At 46.6% G+C, this 18862-nt stretch overlaps 1 protein-coding gene across 2 annotated transcripts in view; it reads right to left on the bottom strand.

The window, feature by feature from the left end:
- MAN1A2 (mannosidase alpha class 1A member 2) overlaps positions 1-18862 on the bottom strand; it is a 330855-nt gene that overhangs the window by 155845 nt on the left and 156148 nt on the right. For both annotated transcript variants that reach the window (XM_024217756.3, XM_024217757.2), the window contains exon 4: positions 10547-10665. In XM_024217756.3, the coding sequence (XP_024073524.1) occupies positions 10547-10665 (119 nt within the window). The remainder of the gene's footprint in view (positions 1-10546; positions 10666-18862) is intronic.

Below are 18862 nucleotides of genomic sequence, written 5' to 3'. Positions count from 1 at the left end.
GACATTTGTGACATCGTCACAAAACTGGACACAGTACTCCAGATGAGGCCTCACCAATGTCAAATAGAGAGGAATGATCACGTCCCTCGATCTGCTGGCAATGCTCCTACTTATACAGCCCAAAATGCCGTTAGCCTTCTTGGCAACAAGGGCACACTGTTGCCTCATATCCAGCTTCTCGTCCACTGTGACCCCTAGGTCCTTTTCTGCAGAACTGCTGCTTAGCCAGTCGATCCCCAGCCTGTAGCAGTGCATGGGATTCCTCCTTCCTAAGTGCAGGACTCTGCACTTGTCCTTGTTGAACCTCATCAGATTTCATTTGGCCCAACCCTCCAATTTGTCTAGGTCCCTCTTTATTCTCTCCCTACCCTCCAGCGTATCTACCACTTCTCCCAGTTTAGTGTCATCTGCAAACTTGCTGAGAGTGCAGTCCACGCCATCCTCCAGATCATTAATGAAGATATTAAACAAAACCGGCCCCAGGACTAACCCTTGGGGCACTCCGCTTGATATTGGCTGCCAACTAGATATGGAGCCATTGTTCACTACCCGTTGAGGCTGACGATCTAGCCACCTTTCTATCCACCTTATAGTCCATTCATCCAACCCATACTTCTTTAACTTGCCGGCAAGAATACTGTGGGAGACCGTATCAAAAGCTTTGCTAAAGTCAAGGAATGATCACGTCCCTCGATCTGCTGGCAATGCCCCTACTTATACAGCCCAAAATGCCGTTAGCCTTCTTGACAACAAGGCACACTGTCGACTCATATCCAGCTTCTCGTCCACTGTAACCCCTCGGTCCTTTTCTGCAGAATTGCTGCCTAGCCATTCGGTTCCTAGTCTGTGTGTGTGCAGCTATTCAGGGCCTGCTGCTACATATCTGCTGTTGGACTGTTTATCATGTTCTTCGGTTCAGACTGTTAATGACCTAACCAGTTCATGGTTATTACATGTTTTGTTTGACAATCTACCTGTGTCATCAGCAAGTTTGCAGATGACACTAAGCTAGGGGGAGAGGTAGATACACTGTAGGGTAGGGATAGGGTCCAGCATGACCTAGACAAATTGGAGGATTGGGCCAAAAGAAATCTGATGAGGTTCAACAAGGACAAGTGCAGAGTCCTGCACTTAGGAAGGAGGAATCCCATGCACTGCTACAGGCTGGGGACCGACTGGCTAAGCAGCCGTTCTGCAGAAAAGGACCTGGGGATTACAGTGGACGAGAAGCTGGATATGAGTCAGCAGTGTGCTCTCGTTGCCAAGAAGGCCAATGGCATATTGGACTGTATTAGTAGGAGCATTGCTAGCAGATTGAGGGAAGTGATTATTCCCCTCTATTCGGCACTGGTGAGGCCACACCTGGAGTATTGCGTCCAGTTTTGGTACCCCCCCCCCCACACACACACTACAGAAGGGATGTGGACAAATTGGAGAGAGTCCAGCGGAGGGCAACAAAAATGATTAGGGGGCTGGGGCATATGACTTACGAGGAGAGGCTGAGGAAACTGGGGTTATTTAGTCTGCAAAAGAGAAGAGTGAGGGGGGATTTGATAGCAGCCTTCAACTACCTGAGGGGGGGGTTCCGAAGAGGATGGAGCTAGGCTGTTCTCAGTGGTGGTAGATGTCAGAACAAGGAGCAATGGTCTCAAGTTGCAGTGGGGAGGTCTAGGTTGGATATTAGGAAACACTATTTCACTAGGAGGGTGGTGAAGCACTGAAATGGGTTACCCAGGGAGGTGGTGGAATCTCCATCCTTAGAGGTTTTTAAGGCCTGGTTTGACTAGGGTTACCATATTTCCACAATCAAAAAAGAGGACACGGGGGAGCCCCGCCCTAGCCCCGCCCCCACCCTGCCCCCATCCACTCCCTCCCACTTCCCACCCCCTGACTGCCCCCCTCAGAACCCTAACCCCCCCTGCTTCTTGTCCCCTGACTGCCCCGACCCTTATCCACTCGCATGGGTGGCAGGGTTGTAGAAATTTTGGTGTTGCCCAGAACCCACCCCCCCTCCCACACCTGCCTAAGGCTCTGGGAGGGGGGTTGGGTGGGGGGAGGAGGTCTGGGGTGCAGGTCCTGGGCTGGGGATTAGGGTGCAGGAGGGGTGCAGGGTGCAGGTTCTGGGATAGAGTTTGGGTGCTGGGTGCAGGCTCCGGGCTGGGGCAGGGGGTGGGTGTGCAGGAGGGGGTGAGGGGTGCAGGCTCTGGGATGGAGTTTGGGGGTGGGAGGCGGTGCAAAGGGAGGGGGTGCAGGCTTTGGGAGGGAGTTTGAGGGCAGGAGGGGGGTGTGGGGAGGGGGTTTGGGGATAGGAGGGGATGCAGGGGTGAGGGCTGTGGGTCTGAGGATGAGGGGTTCATGATGCAGGAGGGGGCTCAGGGATGGAGCAGAGGATTAGGGTGTGGGAGATGAGGGCTGGGGCTGAGGGGTTTGGGGCGTTGGAGAGGCTCAGGGCTAGGGTGGAAGGGCAGGGTAAGGGCAGCCTGTCTTCCCATTAGTAGATGGGGGACACTAGGACCTGGGGGCAGCAGACAAGGGAGAGGCAGGCCGGGGGGGTCCACGGGGGAACAGAACGCAAGGAGGGGGGCTGGCAGGTGGAGGCCGGGGACCCATCCAACACTCCCCCGCTCCCTGACTGCCCCCCCCCTTACCATTCTGGCTCCACGTGTTTGCAAAATACTCTGCCCGGTGGGTCGGTTTGTGTGTTACACAGGGCTGCAGACAGAGGGAGGGGGGAGCAGGGGAGGGCTCTGGCTGCTGGAGGCCAATGGGAGTGGGTCAATTGGCCCAGCCGCCCAATCAGCAGCCGCACTCTGCATGGAAGGGAGGGAGGGAGGCGAGGGAGAAAAAACCCCCGGACATTTTAACCTTGTTACCAATTCCTCCCGGACGGCTATTTAGAGATGCAAAAGCCGGACATGTCCAGGGACATTCGGACGGATGGTAACCCTAGGCTTGACAAAGCCTTGGCTGGGATGATTTAGTTGGTGTTGGTCCTGCTTTGAGCAGGGGATTGGACTACATGACCTCCTGAGGTCTCTTCCAACCCTAATATTCTACGATTCTATGTGTGTCTTGCTTTGGTGGTTTGTTTGTTTTCTGAACTGCTATTCTGGGGTGCATCAGGGCGTAACATTATAGTGATGAATGCTTCTATTCTGCAACCCATGCTGCCTGGAGCACATCCTTCAGCTGTTGACTAGTGATACTTTATTTGGACTTTTTGAAACTACGTGCAGATTCTGCAACTCTTCGATGCTGCTAGGTTACATTTGCTGCAGAACTGCTTAGGCCATGATGGCATTGATATTTATAATGGACTCCTGGAACTCAAGTCTTCCTTTGATGCAACTGTGCAGTGCCTCAACGAGTATTTTGGCACCAGAGATTCTGTTCTGTTAAGGAGGGAAATATTTTTTAAGCTTGCCAGCAACCCAACAAAATCATATTAGAGTTTGCATGTCATCTGCGGAGGATAGCCCAGGAATGTGAATTTGGGGACATTATAATGATCATGCTCAGGGATATTTATGTGACTGGCATAGCCAATGACCACCTGGGTGACCGGTTCCTGGCTGAAGATTCTAGATTGCTAACTTTTGTTGCCACGGTTGCTAAGAGTGAGGCATTTGAGAAGGCTTGGGCTGAGAGAGGTGCTACATCTCAAACTGCTGCTACTTTTGTGTCTATGCTTAAACTGTCAGTTTCTCCTCCTTACATCACCCAGTCGTACAACTACTTACAGTTGCTCCATGGCCCCAGCAGTGAAAGTTGCCAGTTTCTGTTTCTTGAGTGGTAGTGTGGCAGAGCAGGGGTGAAACCCCTTGAATGCCCTGCTAAAATGCTGACTAAGCCCAGCTTTCGGGCAGAGAGGCCAGGGGCAGAGGCTCAAAGCAGCCAGCAGGGAGCCCAGCTGCGGGCCCTAACAAGGGCTGGCTCACTGCAATAGACTGAGCTAAGCAGCGACAGCTGGGCTGAAGGCTGGGAAGGCTATAAAAGCCCTGAACAAAACCCAGTGAGGAGGCTAGCCTGGGATGGGACAGGAGGCTACAGCTCTGTCTCCTCACCACAGGAAGGGAGCCTCAAGGGCCAAGAGACCCTGGAACGGGTTAGAAAGGGGATAACTGTTGGGGGATAAAGGAGACTGCACGGTGGCACTGTAAAATAAAGCACAAGGGTGAAACACCAGAAGAAGGTGTGAGAACTCTTTATTTTACCAGCCTGGGCACAGGGCGAGAAGGCAGAAACCTGTGCGGACGCTGTGACAGGTAGTATGGGTCACTTGGCCAATTTCCCTGTCTGGCCAGTTAGAACTGCTATGTGCTGGGCTTGTGGGAAGGAAGGACACTTTAATTTAGCATGCTGGACACACTGGTTCATGAAGATAGGAGTCCTGAAGTGCATACGGTGAACGTGGAGCTGCACGAGACCACCTTTACCAGGGTCCCTGATGTTTCCTTTAGCATAAACTTCTCATGTGGCAAAGCCCTGGAGCTCGTATCCCATACAGTAGAAACCTTACACTAATGAAGTGCATGATTGATATGGGTGCGAAGTTAACATTCTCTCCTCTGGGTTAGTTCACAATCTGGACATTTGACTGACTACAGACAGTGGTTATAAAAGCTTGGAATTGTTATGCCTTGCAGACAATGGGTAAAGCTGTATGCTTTATAAATAAATAAAGTTGACTGCAAGTTTTATATTGTTAAAGGTACAGCTGCAAATGCTGTTCCATTATTGTCCTACAATCTGTGCTGACAGCTTGGTATTATGCAATTTATACAGGACATCTCAGGTGAGCTTATGTGGACTGGAATAGAAGGGGATACCCAAAGTATTGTCCAAAGACAGCAGGATTTATTTAACAGTGATGGCTTTCTGTCCACAAGAAGTGCATACTCTCTGCAGTTGGATTTGAACACCAAGTCCTTCGCATGACCTGCATGTCATGTACCTCCAGAGCAAAATCTGAGCAGAACTGCACATGAAAGATAATTATATCATTCAGGAGGTGGAAGGGCCTATGGATTGGAGCTCACCCCAGTGAATATACACATGAAGAACAGTGATATTTAACTGTGCACAGATTATAGGGCACTTAATAAATGTGAGCAGTTTCAATTACAAACCTTCAAAGAGATGACTTGCCCAATAAGTGGATCCTGGATTTTTTCTGTGTTGGACTACTGATCTGGTTATTGGCAAACATCTTTGGCTGAAATTTTGCAGCTGTCATTGACTTTCAACCGCCATTTGGGAGGTTCTGCTATCAACAACTCCCTTTTTCCTTAGTCTCTGCTCCTGAAGTATTTCAGAGAGTGGTCTCTCAGCTTCTGGATAACATCCAGGGTGCATGTTGCTATTTGGATGACATTCTTGTCTTTGCTAAGACTAGGGTCAACCCTGGGGGGTGCGGGGCCTGGGACAACCCCCCTCTCCCCCCCGGCCCAGGCCCTGTCCCCACTCCACCCCTTCTCCCAAGCCCCCTCCCTGCCTCTTTCTGGCTTCTGCCCCCTCCGCCAGGAGCTGGTGGGGCAGAGCAGAGTGGAGCGGGGCGGGCTGGGGCCAGGTCGCTCACTGCTGCCAGCGCCAGGCCCCCCGCTAATCCCCCAGGCTGCCCTGGAGCCCATGTCCTGAAGCATGGGACCCCCCAAAGCGTGGGGCCTGGTGCGGTTGCCCTGGTCCATCCTATGTTATTCTGTGTGTTATTCTGAATCAGGTGCTAACCTGACTCCAACAGGATGGTATAAAGTTGAATGTGGCCAAGTGCCATTTTGCAAAAGCTGCTGTAGTTTGTAGGGCATTCTCTGTGGGCTGATGATGTGAAACAAATGCCTGAAGGACTACAAACTGTTGCTTTACTACCATTATCCACTGATTGTAGCAGTTTATGTTCATTCCTTGGCCTAGTTCAATATATAGGATGCCGTGTTCCACCCCATTTTAGTACCTTTGCCACACCGCTGTGGGATTTAACCATGGGCCAGGGCCAGTTGGTTCAGACTAAAGAAACAAAGCCCTTTGTTGGATCCAATCCCATGCTTATTTTAATATATGGAAGTCGGCAGTAATTCAAACTGATATAATGCAATTGGGGTCTGGATGCAGTTCTGCTCCAGGAGGGATGGCTGGTTCCATTTGTGTCCTGTACTCTGACATTGATGGAAGGAAAATATTCCCAGATTGAGCTAGAGTTCTTGGGAATAGTTTTTGCTATTGTACACTTCAAGGTCTACTTAGTGGGAAAATATTTCACCTTAGAAACTGATCATTTGCCCATTTACTTGCTGAGTGCGAAGCTGCAGTACTGGATTATTCAATTGCACCAATATGACTTTGATTTGGTACATAGCAAAGGAAGATGTAATTTATTTGCTGATACTTTTGAGAAATTCTGCTGCGTTAGCACCCTTGCATGCAAAAAAGGCAGAGTACACCATATGCTTTTTACTGAAAGATATGCCAATTGACTTAGGGGGGACTTAAAAATGCTGAACTGTGCAAGGTGATATGAGCTGTACAAGCAGATTGGATGGACCCAGTCTTTAAGAAAACATTTTATCTACATTCTATAAAATTCGTTCAGCACTCACAGGAAACACGTGTGCTACTTAACGTATCTTATGCAGAGGAGCCTAGCTGATCGTTCCAGGATCGTTGTGACAAAAAGTCCTAGATGTGGCTCATGAAGGACATTTGGGATTTACAAAGATGAAAAAACTTCTGCATAGTCATGGTTGGTGGCCAAGCTTATGCACGGACATGGAACATCATTTGAAGGCATGCTCTGCCCGCAAAGTGCATACGTCTGTTCCTCCGGATCCTTTGAAACCGGTAGTCATAGACAGATCATAGCAGAGAATTGCAGTGGCTACTACTGGCCCCTTGATTTCACTGCATGATTACATCCCATTGACTGTTTCAGACTATTATTCATGTTATCCCTTTGCATTCATAACTTCACAAGGCACCTCAGAGGAGCTCATTTCTTGCCTAATTACTTTATTTGCTATGCTTGGCTTACCAGAGAGTCTCGTTTCAGATAACAGGATGTCTTACATACTGTCACAGGGTAGGCACACCCCATCACAGGGTGTCAGGTCACGTAGGGTTAGATGGAAGGGTGGAGGTGATTCTGCAGCCAGTCAGGTCCTGAGGCTGAAAGCATAGTTAACCTTTTGGGGGCTGGTGTAGGGTAGGCACACCCCGTCACACACCCTACCTCTCAAGACAGGACCCGGCGGGGGTCCATCCCCATTGCCCTCCTCCACCCCCAGCCCGGGAGAAAAAGTCTGCATTAGTGTGGGCCCTATCTGGGCAGTGTAACACGCTGAACTCGTAGAGTTGGAGGCTGAGGTACCATCTCATAATCCATGAGTTCAAATCCTTCATGGTGTTGATCCATTGTAGGAGTGCATGGTCTATAATAAGATGAAAGGGGCTCCCCAATATGTAATACTATTGCCCATTTTACTGTTAGGGCATCCTTTTAGATGGTGCAGTACTTGACTTCTCGGGGAAATAGCTTCCGGCTTAGGTACAGCACCAGGTGTTCCTCCCCCTCTTGTTCCTGCCCGTAAGAATGGCCATACTGGGTTAGACTAAAGGTCCATCTAGCCCAGTATCCTGTCTTCTGACAGTGGCCAATGCGAGGTTCTTCAGAGGGAATGAACAGAACAGGCAATCATCAAGTGATCCATTCCATGTGGCCCATTCCAAGCTTCTGGCAAACCGAGGCTATGGACACCATTCCTGCCCATCCTGGCTAATAGCCATTAATGGAGCTATCCTCCATGAATTTATCTAGTTCTTTTTTGAACCCTGTTATAGACTTGGCCTTCATAACATCCTCTGGCAAGGAGTTCCACAGGTTGACTGCATTGTGTGAAAAACAATGGCTCCTAGCCTCACTTCTGAGCCGTCTGTTTGTAAAATAAAGGGTTTTGAGAAGTCTGGGAGGAACAGGATGGGTTTGTGGGTGAGTCAATCTTTCAAGGTCCGGAAGGCTCTTGCACAATCCTCCAACCACCGGACATTCCATGGCCGGGAGTTCTTTGTGAGGGAGAAGAGGGGGGCGGCTATCGTGGCAAAGTCTGGCATGAACCCTCTGTAGTTTCCAGCCAAACCTAGGAACTTCCTTACCTTTCTTTTCATTGTAAGGGTGGGATAGTCCTTCAGGGGCTGTACCTTGTCCACCAGGGGGTGGAGTTGGCCCGCCCCCACCGTGTATCCCAAGTAGGTCACTTCTTTCCACCCAAGGGGACACTTGGTGGGGTTAGCTGTGAGTCCTGCTTCCTTCAGGGCCTGTAGGACCGTGGTGAGATGTAGGTGTTCCTCCTGACTTGTGCTGTAGACCACAATATCGTCAATATAAGCTGCTGCATACTGCCAGTGTGGCTGCAACAGTTGGTCCATCAATCACTGGAATGTAGCCACGGCCCCATGTAACCCAAAGGGCATGGTGATGAAATGATATAGACCGAGTAGTGTAGGGAAGGCTGTCTTCTCCAAGGAAGTCAGGATCAGGGGTATTTGCCAGTACCCATTGGTCAAATCTAGTGTTGATAGAAACTTAGCACTACCCAGCTGTTCCAGCAGTTCATCCACCCATGGCATCGGGTAGGCATCAAAGCGGGAAATGGCATTGATCCCCCTAAAATCTATACAGACCCTCATATTCCCATCGGGCTTTGGGACCAGGAGTATGGGGCTTCTCCATTCACTCTGGGATTCTTCCACTACTCCCAAGGCTAGCATCACCTCGAGTTCTTTTTGGACCACTTCCCACATTTTCTGGGGAAGTGGGCAATGTTGGTTGCGGACTTTTTGTCCAGGAATGGTGTCTATGTGGTGGCTGGTAATACTTGTCCATCCTGGACAAGAAGATAAAACAGAGGTGGCCAGTACTGAGACAGCCTCTGGGTAGCAGGTCACGTAATCAACTACCACTAGAATATACTGACACACCCTGTGAGCCGTAGTCCCGTAGCCGGGGTTTGTAGCAACTCCCTGCAGGGAGCTCACAGCCTCTGTCCTTCCCCGTCAGCAGCCTCCCCAGACTGAGCTGGGCTGCTACCTTTTATATCCTGCCTCCAGGCTGAGCATGCCCAGCAGGGTCAGAGGGGCGGGGCTTCCTCAGCCTTCAAAGCATAGTTAACCCTTTTGGTGCTGGTGTGGTACCCAGTCATGTGTACCAAAAGAGTTTGAAGGCTTTCTGATGAGAATTGGTACATTTCATTATAAATCTGCTGTGTATGCCAAGGAAATGGGATAGTGGAAAGATTGCATGAGACTCTGAAGTAACATGTAGCTTACATATTAGAGGAACACTGAGATACACCCTTGCATTAAGTCCTGCTTTACATGATAGTCAGAGTATGCCTCATGAAAGTACTGGAGTAAACCCATTCTATCAGCTCTTCAGCCAACCTAGTAGGATCAAATTGTTTATAATGACAGAAGAGGATCATCCCACTCCTTCGCTGCCCTTGAAAACAACTGATGTGATTAGGAAATACACGAGTTTCAACAGGCATATCCATAAGAGACTCTAGGCATTCTATCCTGGACAGGCAGTGTATGTTAGATGGGGATCTGGAAGCATTTTGAATGCTTGTGGCATGATCTTCCGGGCTACAAGCTAAGGAGCATGCCAAATGCATTTACCACAGGGAGAATGCACTGTTTCATCAGCAAGATGCTTACTGAAAAAGGAACAGACAGGGAAGAGGATGCTCTTTCTGTGTATGATGGTGTCATGTGGCCAGCTGGGGAAGTTGTAGCACAGCAAGAGCACCCACATAGTGAGCTGAATCAGAGGTACAGCCTACAGCCCCAAGGTCACTTGATGCCTCCAACTAGGCATTGCTGAACTTTTGGGGACAAGGGAAGGAAAGTGTGTGTGTGTGTGTGTGTGTGTGTGTGTACCGTTGGATGTGTGCTGTTCAGACTGTTATGTTTTGTTCAAACATAACTAGTTCATGTTTATTACATGTGTGTCTTGTTTTGTCATTGTTGTTTTGTGTTTTTGGATTGTTATTCTGGGATGCATCAGATTATATACCTTAAAAACTTGTAATAAACAATTAGACTGAAATATTGTAAGTAGTTCATGCACCGCAATTTTAAAAGTAAAACCCCTTCTCCTTCCACAACTGAATACTCTGGTGCTGTTGTAACATGCTTATAATTTGATCTGTATTGGGGATAACTTTGTACTTACTTCTTCTGCAGAGGTTTTAATATCTCTCATGGAACATTTAAGTATTATCCATCTTTTGACAATCACTAACTTTTAAACACATTAAATAGAAAGACATCCTTGGTTAGGGAGCCAGAGATATTCACTTTTCAAAACAAAAAAAATAAAAAGGAAGTCCTTTGAAGTTTAGCCATAAACCTGAATTTCAGGTCTTTCTAATAAATATTTTTTGTATCCTCAACCATAGTTCCAGCTTAACAACTTTTCCCTCCCTTGGGAACACTACAGTATGTTTTCTCAAAACACCTTTAAAAGAACCAGTGAAATGCAAGATGTTCTACTCACCACACTAAAATCAAGGTTTTTGTCAATCCAGTCTTGTCCTTCTCTGAATTCATCATGAAGCCCCATGATATAGAGAGTATCCAAAGCATCTACTATGGTAGCACCCATTTGCGAATTTCCTACAAGCAAAAAATAAGATTTCTATTAGAAGTGATTATTTTACTGGAAAAAAATGTCACAGACAAAAATAAACAGTCAAAGTAGTCTTAGATAGTACCAGAAAGAAAGTACCAGAAAGGCGATAGTACCAGAAAGAAATCTCACAGTCAGACAGAAATTAGGAGCAGCCTGAAGGCCCTGACGCTTAGGTGCATTGCTGAAGGCCACACATTTGGGTTTTGGGGGAAAAGAGAGAGTGAAACTTGAAAAGACCATTCTTATCTGATTTCCTTAACAGAAGATGAACAACCACATTCTCAGGCAGCTACAAGGACTGTAAGGACATTCAACTTCGAATACCTATTAGGGGATTCTTGGACAGGACTGGGGAAAGAGTTTTACCTAAGAGATCTACTGTAATTTCAAGTATCTGCAGTAATCCTTTGCACACACTTAGCAGAGGAATTACACTGAATTTTGCAAACACTGACGTTAGCTAATTGCATGTCTTACTTATTGAAGGTAACTGTCAATTACCATCACTGTGTCATATTCCAGACAAAAAACTACATTAAGATGCAGTTAAGGTTCCAGATATGTATCAGTACTCTGTAGTGATGCTATGCAATACCTATACAATTATGATTAAAGCATTTTTGTGTTTCTTGTCCCAGATTAGATTAAGGTGATTTTTTAAAGACACATTCAATCTTTTTTTACCCTCTCCTTTCTGGAATCACTTCAGGGGAGAGACAAGGTTTGGGTGTCTGTGATTGTGTGTATAAGCCCCACAGAGGGGAATCAAGGGTTAACATGCAATTCTGGGCCCAAAAGGTACCTGCTGGGCATGCTAACAATGGAAGCAGAGCTCAAAAGGGAGCCGCTCAGTTCTGTCACAGCTATTAGGGCATGGGATCAGTCCTACACTAGTAGCTTCTGCACAGAGGCTGCAGAAGATCCACAGCACTTGGAGCAGAGCCCATGTCTGAGCCGCTGAAGGCCCCCATGCAGACTGGGAACAGAGGACCATGACTGATGGAGAAGAGCTTCCAGATCACAGTTAGGGAGAACCCCCTTTTTTGAGTCCATAAGCAGACTCTGCTGGGACTTAAGATGGTACAGGCCAGGGCAGGAAGCAATCCATGAAGCAGGCTTTGTGGTGCCCGTTCCCAGGCTGCCTATCTGACTGCCAATCACAGGGCCCTGGGTTGGAACTTGCTGCAGCAAGGAGGGCCTGGTGTAAGTCTGTATCCCTATGCTCACCCTTTTTTCAAGACTAAGATAAATTTTGTACAAACTATGCCTTGTAAGGTATCATTTGAAAACCCATGATTTACTGATCATTACTGTCCTTGTAAAATATGTGTGGCAACACTGTATGTAAAGTTAAAAGATTTTATGTATAACATTACTGAGACATATTCCAAGTTTAGAAAAGCAGGCACAAACTGGTTCTTCGAAGACAAAAGGCAAACTGACACCTCAGACCGGTGTCAACAAAATCAGATAGACTATCACCTGGTTAAACAGCCATTCTTTGGCAGGAAAAAGGGTGTGAGCGAGAAATTTACATCTTGACAAAGAAGCAGCTGGAAGTTCCCATCTCCCCAGATTTTGTCTCCTGAACCCCAGCTGGAGATGATTCTCAAAGAAGAGAAAAAGGATAAAAATGAGGAGCAGAGGCCCCAAATCATCTCTCATGGCATCTCTACTTGTGGCATCAACAACACCTGAAGGACAAGAAAATGACCACTGAACTGGGGGAGAGATCTTAGCTGAAAGTACTGCAGCCAGTAAGACTGCTAAAGCACGTTGTGAGATAAAATTTTGCTTTGAATTCACTTAGCTTATTAAGTTAGGTTTTAGTTGTGTTTTACCTTTTTTTCTTTGTAACCAATTCTGATTTTTATGCCTCATTACTTGGAATCACTTAAAATCTATCTTTCTGTAGTTAATAAACTTGTTTTATCTAAACCAGTGTGTTTGGGACACTTCATTTGCGATAACAGGATTTGTACATATCATTTTCTATTAATAAATGACAGACTTAATATGAGCTTATCCAGGAGAGGGCTGGGCAGTACAAGATGCACATTTCTGGGGGTAAGTCTGGGACTGGGAGTTTGCTGGTGTTGCCCTGCAATGTAATTCATGAATGGCTGGCTATAGCACTCATACAGTATAGCGGGGAGTGATTTACATGCTGGAGACTGTGTGTGAGCGACCAGGAGTGGTTGCTCTCACAATGAAGCAGTGTCAGAGGCAGCCCAGGTTAGTGAACTGAGTAAATACAGGTGTCCATCAGTTCAGATTGTACTCTGGGGAATGTCACACATGGGTTCCCCTACCACCAGCCACAGACCCTCACCACTGGGAGACACAGCTGGACTCAGACATGAACCCCCCGACAATGTCTTAATTGCGCATTTCTCAACTTCATATTTCTGGATTTCTTTCAAGCAGATTTTGGGATAATCACAATATCCCTGTAACTTTTTTCTACCCTAAATTACTGATACATAATTATAAACTTAACTCCGTTATTTTTGGTATTGGAATAAAAATTAGATACAACAATCTTTAATAGCTTAATTACAACCCTACACCTCTGACTGCTAGAAACTGGACCTGGATGACAGGGGGTGGTCCTGTTCTGTTCACTGCCTCTGAAGCATCTGGCACTGGCTACTGACAGAACACAGGATACTGGGCTAGATGGACTATTGGTCTGATCCACTATGGCCATGCTTGTGGTCTTATGTAAACTAATTTCTTCAAATATAACTTATGCACAAGATTTAAATGAATTTTAATTATATGTAGAAAGTTTGAAATGTTACTTCTTTGTTAAAACCATTCAAGACAAAAAAGGCTGAAACAGTTGCTAAATATTTTAAAGGAACAGTTTTTAAATTAATTTAAATTGAAATTAATTAATTGATTTACTTGTAATTCTCAGAAAATTCATTCAGTATTCAAAGAATAAGTACTGTAAGTTCAGAAAGGATGTACTGTATTTTTCATACAAAATAAAGGTTGAATCCCTGCCAGAAGTGCAAAGTAGAATTCAGCCTTAACTATGATGTCACAACGAATGCCTCACTAATACTGTGATAGCTATTACAACCACATGCATTATATTTGGGGACGATTGAATTAACTTTATGAATGCTATATGTCACATTGTAGGCTAGGGATTGTGTTCTACTCCACAGGGTGCATTACCACAGCCCCTCCAGGATTTAAAAACAGTGATGGGTAATTATTGCTGTCCCTGGGACTCAAGAGAAGTACTTACCCCTGGGGTAAATTGCATATTTGGTTGTTGACCAAATAATTCAAGACTGGCACAATACATATATACTAGGGAGCAAAATTCAGGGTTATACAGGCAACCTTTACTCTGACATTTCCTAATGGATAAGTTATTGACTATGAAACCTAAATAATGTTGTCCAAAAGTAGATGTTGTATATTGTACTTCGCACTATACTGCAGTTTTCCTTTCAATGCAACTTTGAAAGTTTACTTAAGTTTACTTTTATTAATTTATCTTTTCTCCTTCTTCCGCACAAGTAGGCTTCTGTTTCACCTCAATCTAGGCACTTCCTCCCAATTTTAGATGTTTGCAAACTAGTCCCATGTTGTAAATCAATACCTCTTCCTTGAGGAACACTGTGGGTTAAATATTTTTAAAAGGCTGAGGACAAAAATCAGTATTTTGGAGCAATATCTCTGTTCTGTTGTGCTTCCAGAGAGAGCAAAGTGAGTGGAAAACACAAGTCCCCTGCTAGGGATTCTCTTGACTAGGGGAGACCACAACAGGTGTAGCACTCCTACACTTCCCCCTCAGTAGTGTCTGACACACAAGAATGTTGGGGCTGGAGTCGAACATATAAGGGTCATGGAGGTGGGAGGTCATGAAGGGGCCCCCAAATTATTCTAAAGTACACAAGTGCTCAGACAGAGAATCAGGAAGCAGTAACTGGTTGTCTCAGCTTCTCTTCTCCTCTCCTGGACTGTTCTGCCTGGCCGTAGGGAAAGGGGAGCAGACCATCCTTTATTAGGTGCTCCCCTGGGCTCAGGCAGTCTCAGTTGAGCACCTATTCTGTTCTCCTTGGGTCTCCCACAGCCTAATAGGGAAACAGGTAATGGTGCAAGCAGAATTACTCTCCTCCCTTTCTTGTGATTCACCTCATGGCCAACAGGGAAGCAACAGCAGCTGCTCAGAGCACTCCAGGCTCACACTGCAACTGCTTCAGGGGCTTGCAGGGTAGGGTTGCAAACTTTCTAATTGGAGAAAACCAAACACCTTGCCCCGCCCCCTGCCCCATCCATTCCCAGAGGCCCCTCCACCCCCTGCCCCTTCTCTGAGGCCCTGCCCCCACTCACTCCATTCCACGCACCCTCCCTCACTCGCTCTCCCCCACTCTAGCTCGCTCATTTTCACCTGGTTGGGGCAGAGGGTTGGGGTACAGGAGGGGGTGAGGGCTCCGGCTGGGGGTGCAGAATCTGGGGTGGGGCCATGGATGAGGGGGCACTGGGCTGAGACAGGGGGTTGGGGTGTGGGAGGGGATACAGGCTCTGGGCTGGGGTGCAGGCTCCAGGGTGGGGCAAGAAATAAGGGGTTCAGGGTGCGGGAGGAGGCTCTGGACTGGGGCAGGGAGTTGGGGTGCAGGAGGGGGTTCAGGGTGCAGGTTCTAGGTGGTGCTGACTTCAGGCAGCTCCCAGGACGTGGTGACATGTCCCTCTGGCTCCTAGAAAGAGGAGGGCAGCCAGGGGGCTCTATGTGCTGTCCCACCACCTGCAGGTGCCGCCCCATAACTCCCATTGGTCATGGTTCCCACCCAATGGGAGCTGCGGAGCTGGCACTTGGGGTGGAGGCAGCGCATGGAGCCCCCATGGCCACCCCTACGCCTAGGAGCAGGACATGCCAGCTGCTTCCCAGGAGCTGCAGGGAGCCTGCCAGCCCCGCTGCACCACCAACTGGACTTTTAATGGCCCAGTCAGCAGTGCTGACTGGAGCCATCAGGGTCCCTTTTCAACAGGGTGTTCTGGTCGAAAACTGGACCCCTGGCAACCCTATTGCAGGGAAACCAGAGGGATACATCTAGGGAGGCAGTTGTACCTCCTCTATAGGAAGAGGACTAATTCAAACAAAGTGATTGAAACAATACATTAACTCAAAAACACAGCACTATAACTGTGGAGCCACTAATGACTCTTTCAAAATTAGGCCTGATTATTAGGTCTTTAAAGTACCAACATTTGAACAGGATTATTTAATAAAACCTAATCTGCATAGACTGAGAAAGTATAGTCTGGCTTTTCCAGAGATCCAAGCATAAAGTCTCTCTCTGACCTCTCTGAAAGAATAAACTTCAAACTCCTCTATTTACGGGAACAGGACCCCTAAAATGAAATAGGCAGAGGATTAAAGCCCCAATTAAAAAATTCACAACATGAAAATTGAAACAATTTTCCACCTCAATTTTCTTTTCCATCTCTAACAAGGCTTTGGCAATAAAACTGCCAATATTGAAAACACTTTTCTTATAAAATCTCTTAATGGTTCACAATGAACAAGATAATGTTTAAGAAAATGGATTGAAGAATGAATTTTAATTCCAATCTGCAAATAAGTGGCTCAAAATAAGTCAATGAAAATATGCAGTGTATATAAAACTGCCACATATGATTTCAGCAGAGCTATAAAATGCAACAAGTAAACACTTAAACCACAATGAGAAAATTAATTGCCTTCAACATTTTAGACCAATTTAAAAAAGCAGATAAAAAAAACAAAGGCTACTTACCTTACAGAAACTGGAGTCCTTTGAGATGTGTAGTCCCTATGTGTATTCTGCTCAAGGTATGCATGCACTCCACTCACCTGACCGCATAAGATTTTTCAGTAGCAGTGTCTGTTGGTCTGTGCCTGCACCTCCTCATGCTCCAACCCAAGAGCATAAGGGATGTCACAGACTGACTGCCTTTCCAGTTCCTTCTCTACCACCAATCATCTTAGGAAAGGATCCAAATCAGAGGGGAAGGAGAACACATAATAGAATACACATAGGAATCACACATCTCGAATAACTCATTACTATAAAACTTACTTTCTTCTTGAGTGACAGTCCCAATGTATATTCCACTCAAGGTGACTCTCAAGGAGTACCCAGTGAGGAGAAGGGTACAAGAAACTGTGCTGCACCACATATTGCAGAACTGCTGTGCCAAAGGATACATCTGCAGAAGAAGCTTGTACCATCGTGTAATGTCTGGTAAAGGTATGAGCTGACACCCATGTTGCTGCTCTACAGATATTCAGAAGGGGAACATCTTGAAGAGAAGCCATTGAATTACACACCTTGAGAGGGAGATGTCTAGTTCAAGCTCAAAGCACAGCAGGATGCAATCTGAAACCCATTTAGAAAGTCTCTATTAGGGGACTGCTTCTCCTTTCATCGGTTCGGCAACAGAAACAAAGAAACCCAGGGATTTCCTGAAGGGTTTTGTCCTTTGCAATTAGAAAGCTAAGGCTTGATGGACATTCAGAGAATAGAGTCCCTGTCTTCTCTGGAGTAGTGAGGTTTTGGGTAGAAAATTGGTAGGTGTATGACCTGATTCAAGTGGAGTTAAGAGGGAACCTTTGGAATAAATTTGGGGTGTAACCTCAAAGAAATCTTATCCTTATGGAAGGCAGTGTAGGGAAGGTCTGTGATAAGGGTCCCACGCTCACCTACACTTCTGATGGAGGTGACTGCAGTCAGGATAGACACCTTCAAAAACAGATGAAGAACACAGTAGGAGGTTAACAGTTTGAATGGAGGATTCATGAGCACTGACAATACTAGATGGAGGTCCCGAGTTGACATTAGTTCCAGTCCTGGAGTTAAGGTTCTGGAAAGGCCTTTCAGAAACATCACAGTTATATGGTGGGTGAAGACCAAACAGTTTTCCACTGGAAGATGAAAGGCATTAATCACAGCCAAATGCACACACAGTGAGCTGACAGACATAATGTCTTTAGAAAAAGACGGTAGTCTGAAATGGTAGGAATTTTTTAGCCCTCTGGAAGTATCTGACGATGTTGGCACCAGATAAAAAATCTTTTCCATTTTGCAGCACAACATTTTCTCACCGCACTTCTCCTACTGTTATTGAGGATGGATTGTACTGGCTCTGAACAAGACCTCTCTCTGGGCTCATCATCCATCCAAATACCAAGCTATTAAATGGAAGGATGCTGGTTTGGAATGGGTGGTCTTGCCATTGTCCTGAGTTGGAGGGATTGGAAATGGCTGGATGCATATGCAGAGACATGAAGCCACCTAAAGGATGCTGGTGGACAAAAACTGCCTTGGCCACCAGGGCACTACTAGCATTACTGATACTTTGGCCTGCTTGATTTTCCTCAGGACTTGAGGTAAGAGCGGAATGGTTGGGAAAGCATTATTAGTGGCTCTGATCACTGTACTAAGAATGCATCCCGTTTGAAATTGTGTCCTCAAGCTGTTTCAGAGCAGTAGGCCAGGCATTTGAAAGAGGCTGAGTAGGGAAAGGACCACCAACTGTACTTCCTGATATGACGATCCGCGTGAGCAGCCAGTTGTCAAGGCAGAGAAATACTGGGGTGCCCTGGTGATGCCGTCATACCACCTGTGAGAGTATCTTGTTAATTAAGTCTAGACTTCAAAAGGCGTTATAATTTTATTCTATATTTAACTGTTTTCAAAACCTACTTGATGTCACTTAAATCTCTGTACTCTGTAAATAAACTTATGTTTGATTTCACTATAAACATACCTAAGTGCTCTGAGTTAAGCGGAGCAGTGATCTGAGATGGTACAAGTAAGCTGGGGTGAACTGATTTTTGGAAGCAGCGAATCCATGAATACTGTGAGTGTTCAGTGGACCTGGGACTGGACTCTCCAGGGAGACATTCACAGGGCTTGAGGATGGGAGTGCGCCAACCACTAATTTGTAGGGTGACAGCAGAATCTGCAAGGCCGCAAGGGGAATGCTTGTGTTGCCCATGGCCGACAGAACTGGGGAGCTGACCCACAGCAGGCACAGACAAGGCTTCCTCACACTAAGGGCAGGTGGTAGCAAGATGCCTCATAGCCCTGGGTATTCACAGGAAGTGTCAAACACCACCAAGGATACCACCTTTGTGAAAACCCTTGTGGCGTCAAGAGACTGAATGGAAGCACT

Source organism: Terrapene carolina, unplaced genomic scaffold (genome assembly GCF_002925995.2).
Source record: "Terrapene carolina triunguis isolate 2854851 unplaced genomic scaffold, T_m_triunguis-2.0 Scaffold242, whole genome shotgun sequence".
Taxonomy (NCBI): Eukaryota; Metazoa; Chordata; order Testudines; family Emydidae; genus Terrapene; species Terrapene triunguis.
Note: the sequence above shows the minus strand (reverse complement) of the source record. Positions and strands in the feature narration are given on the sequence as shown.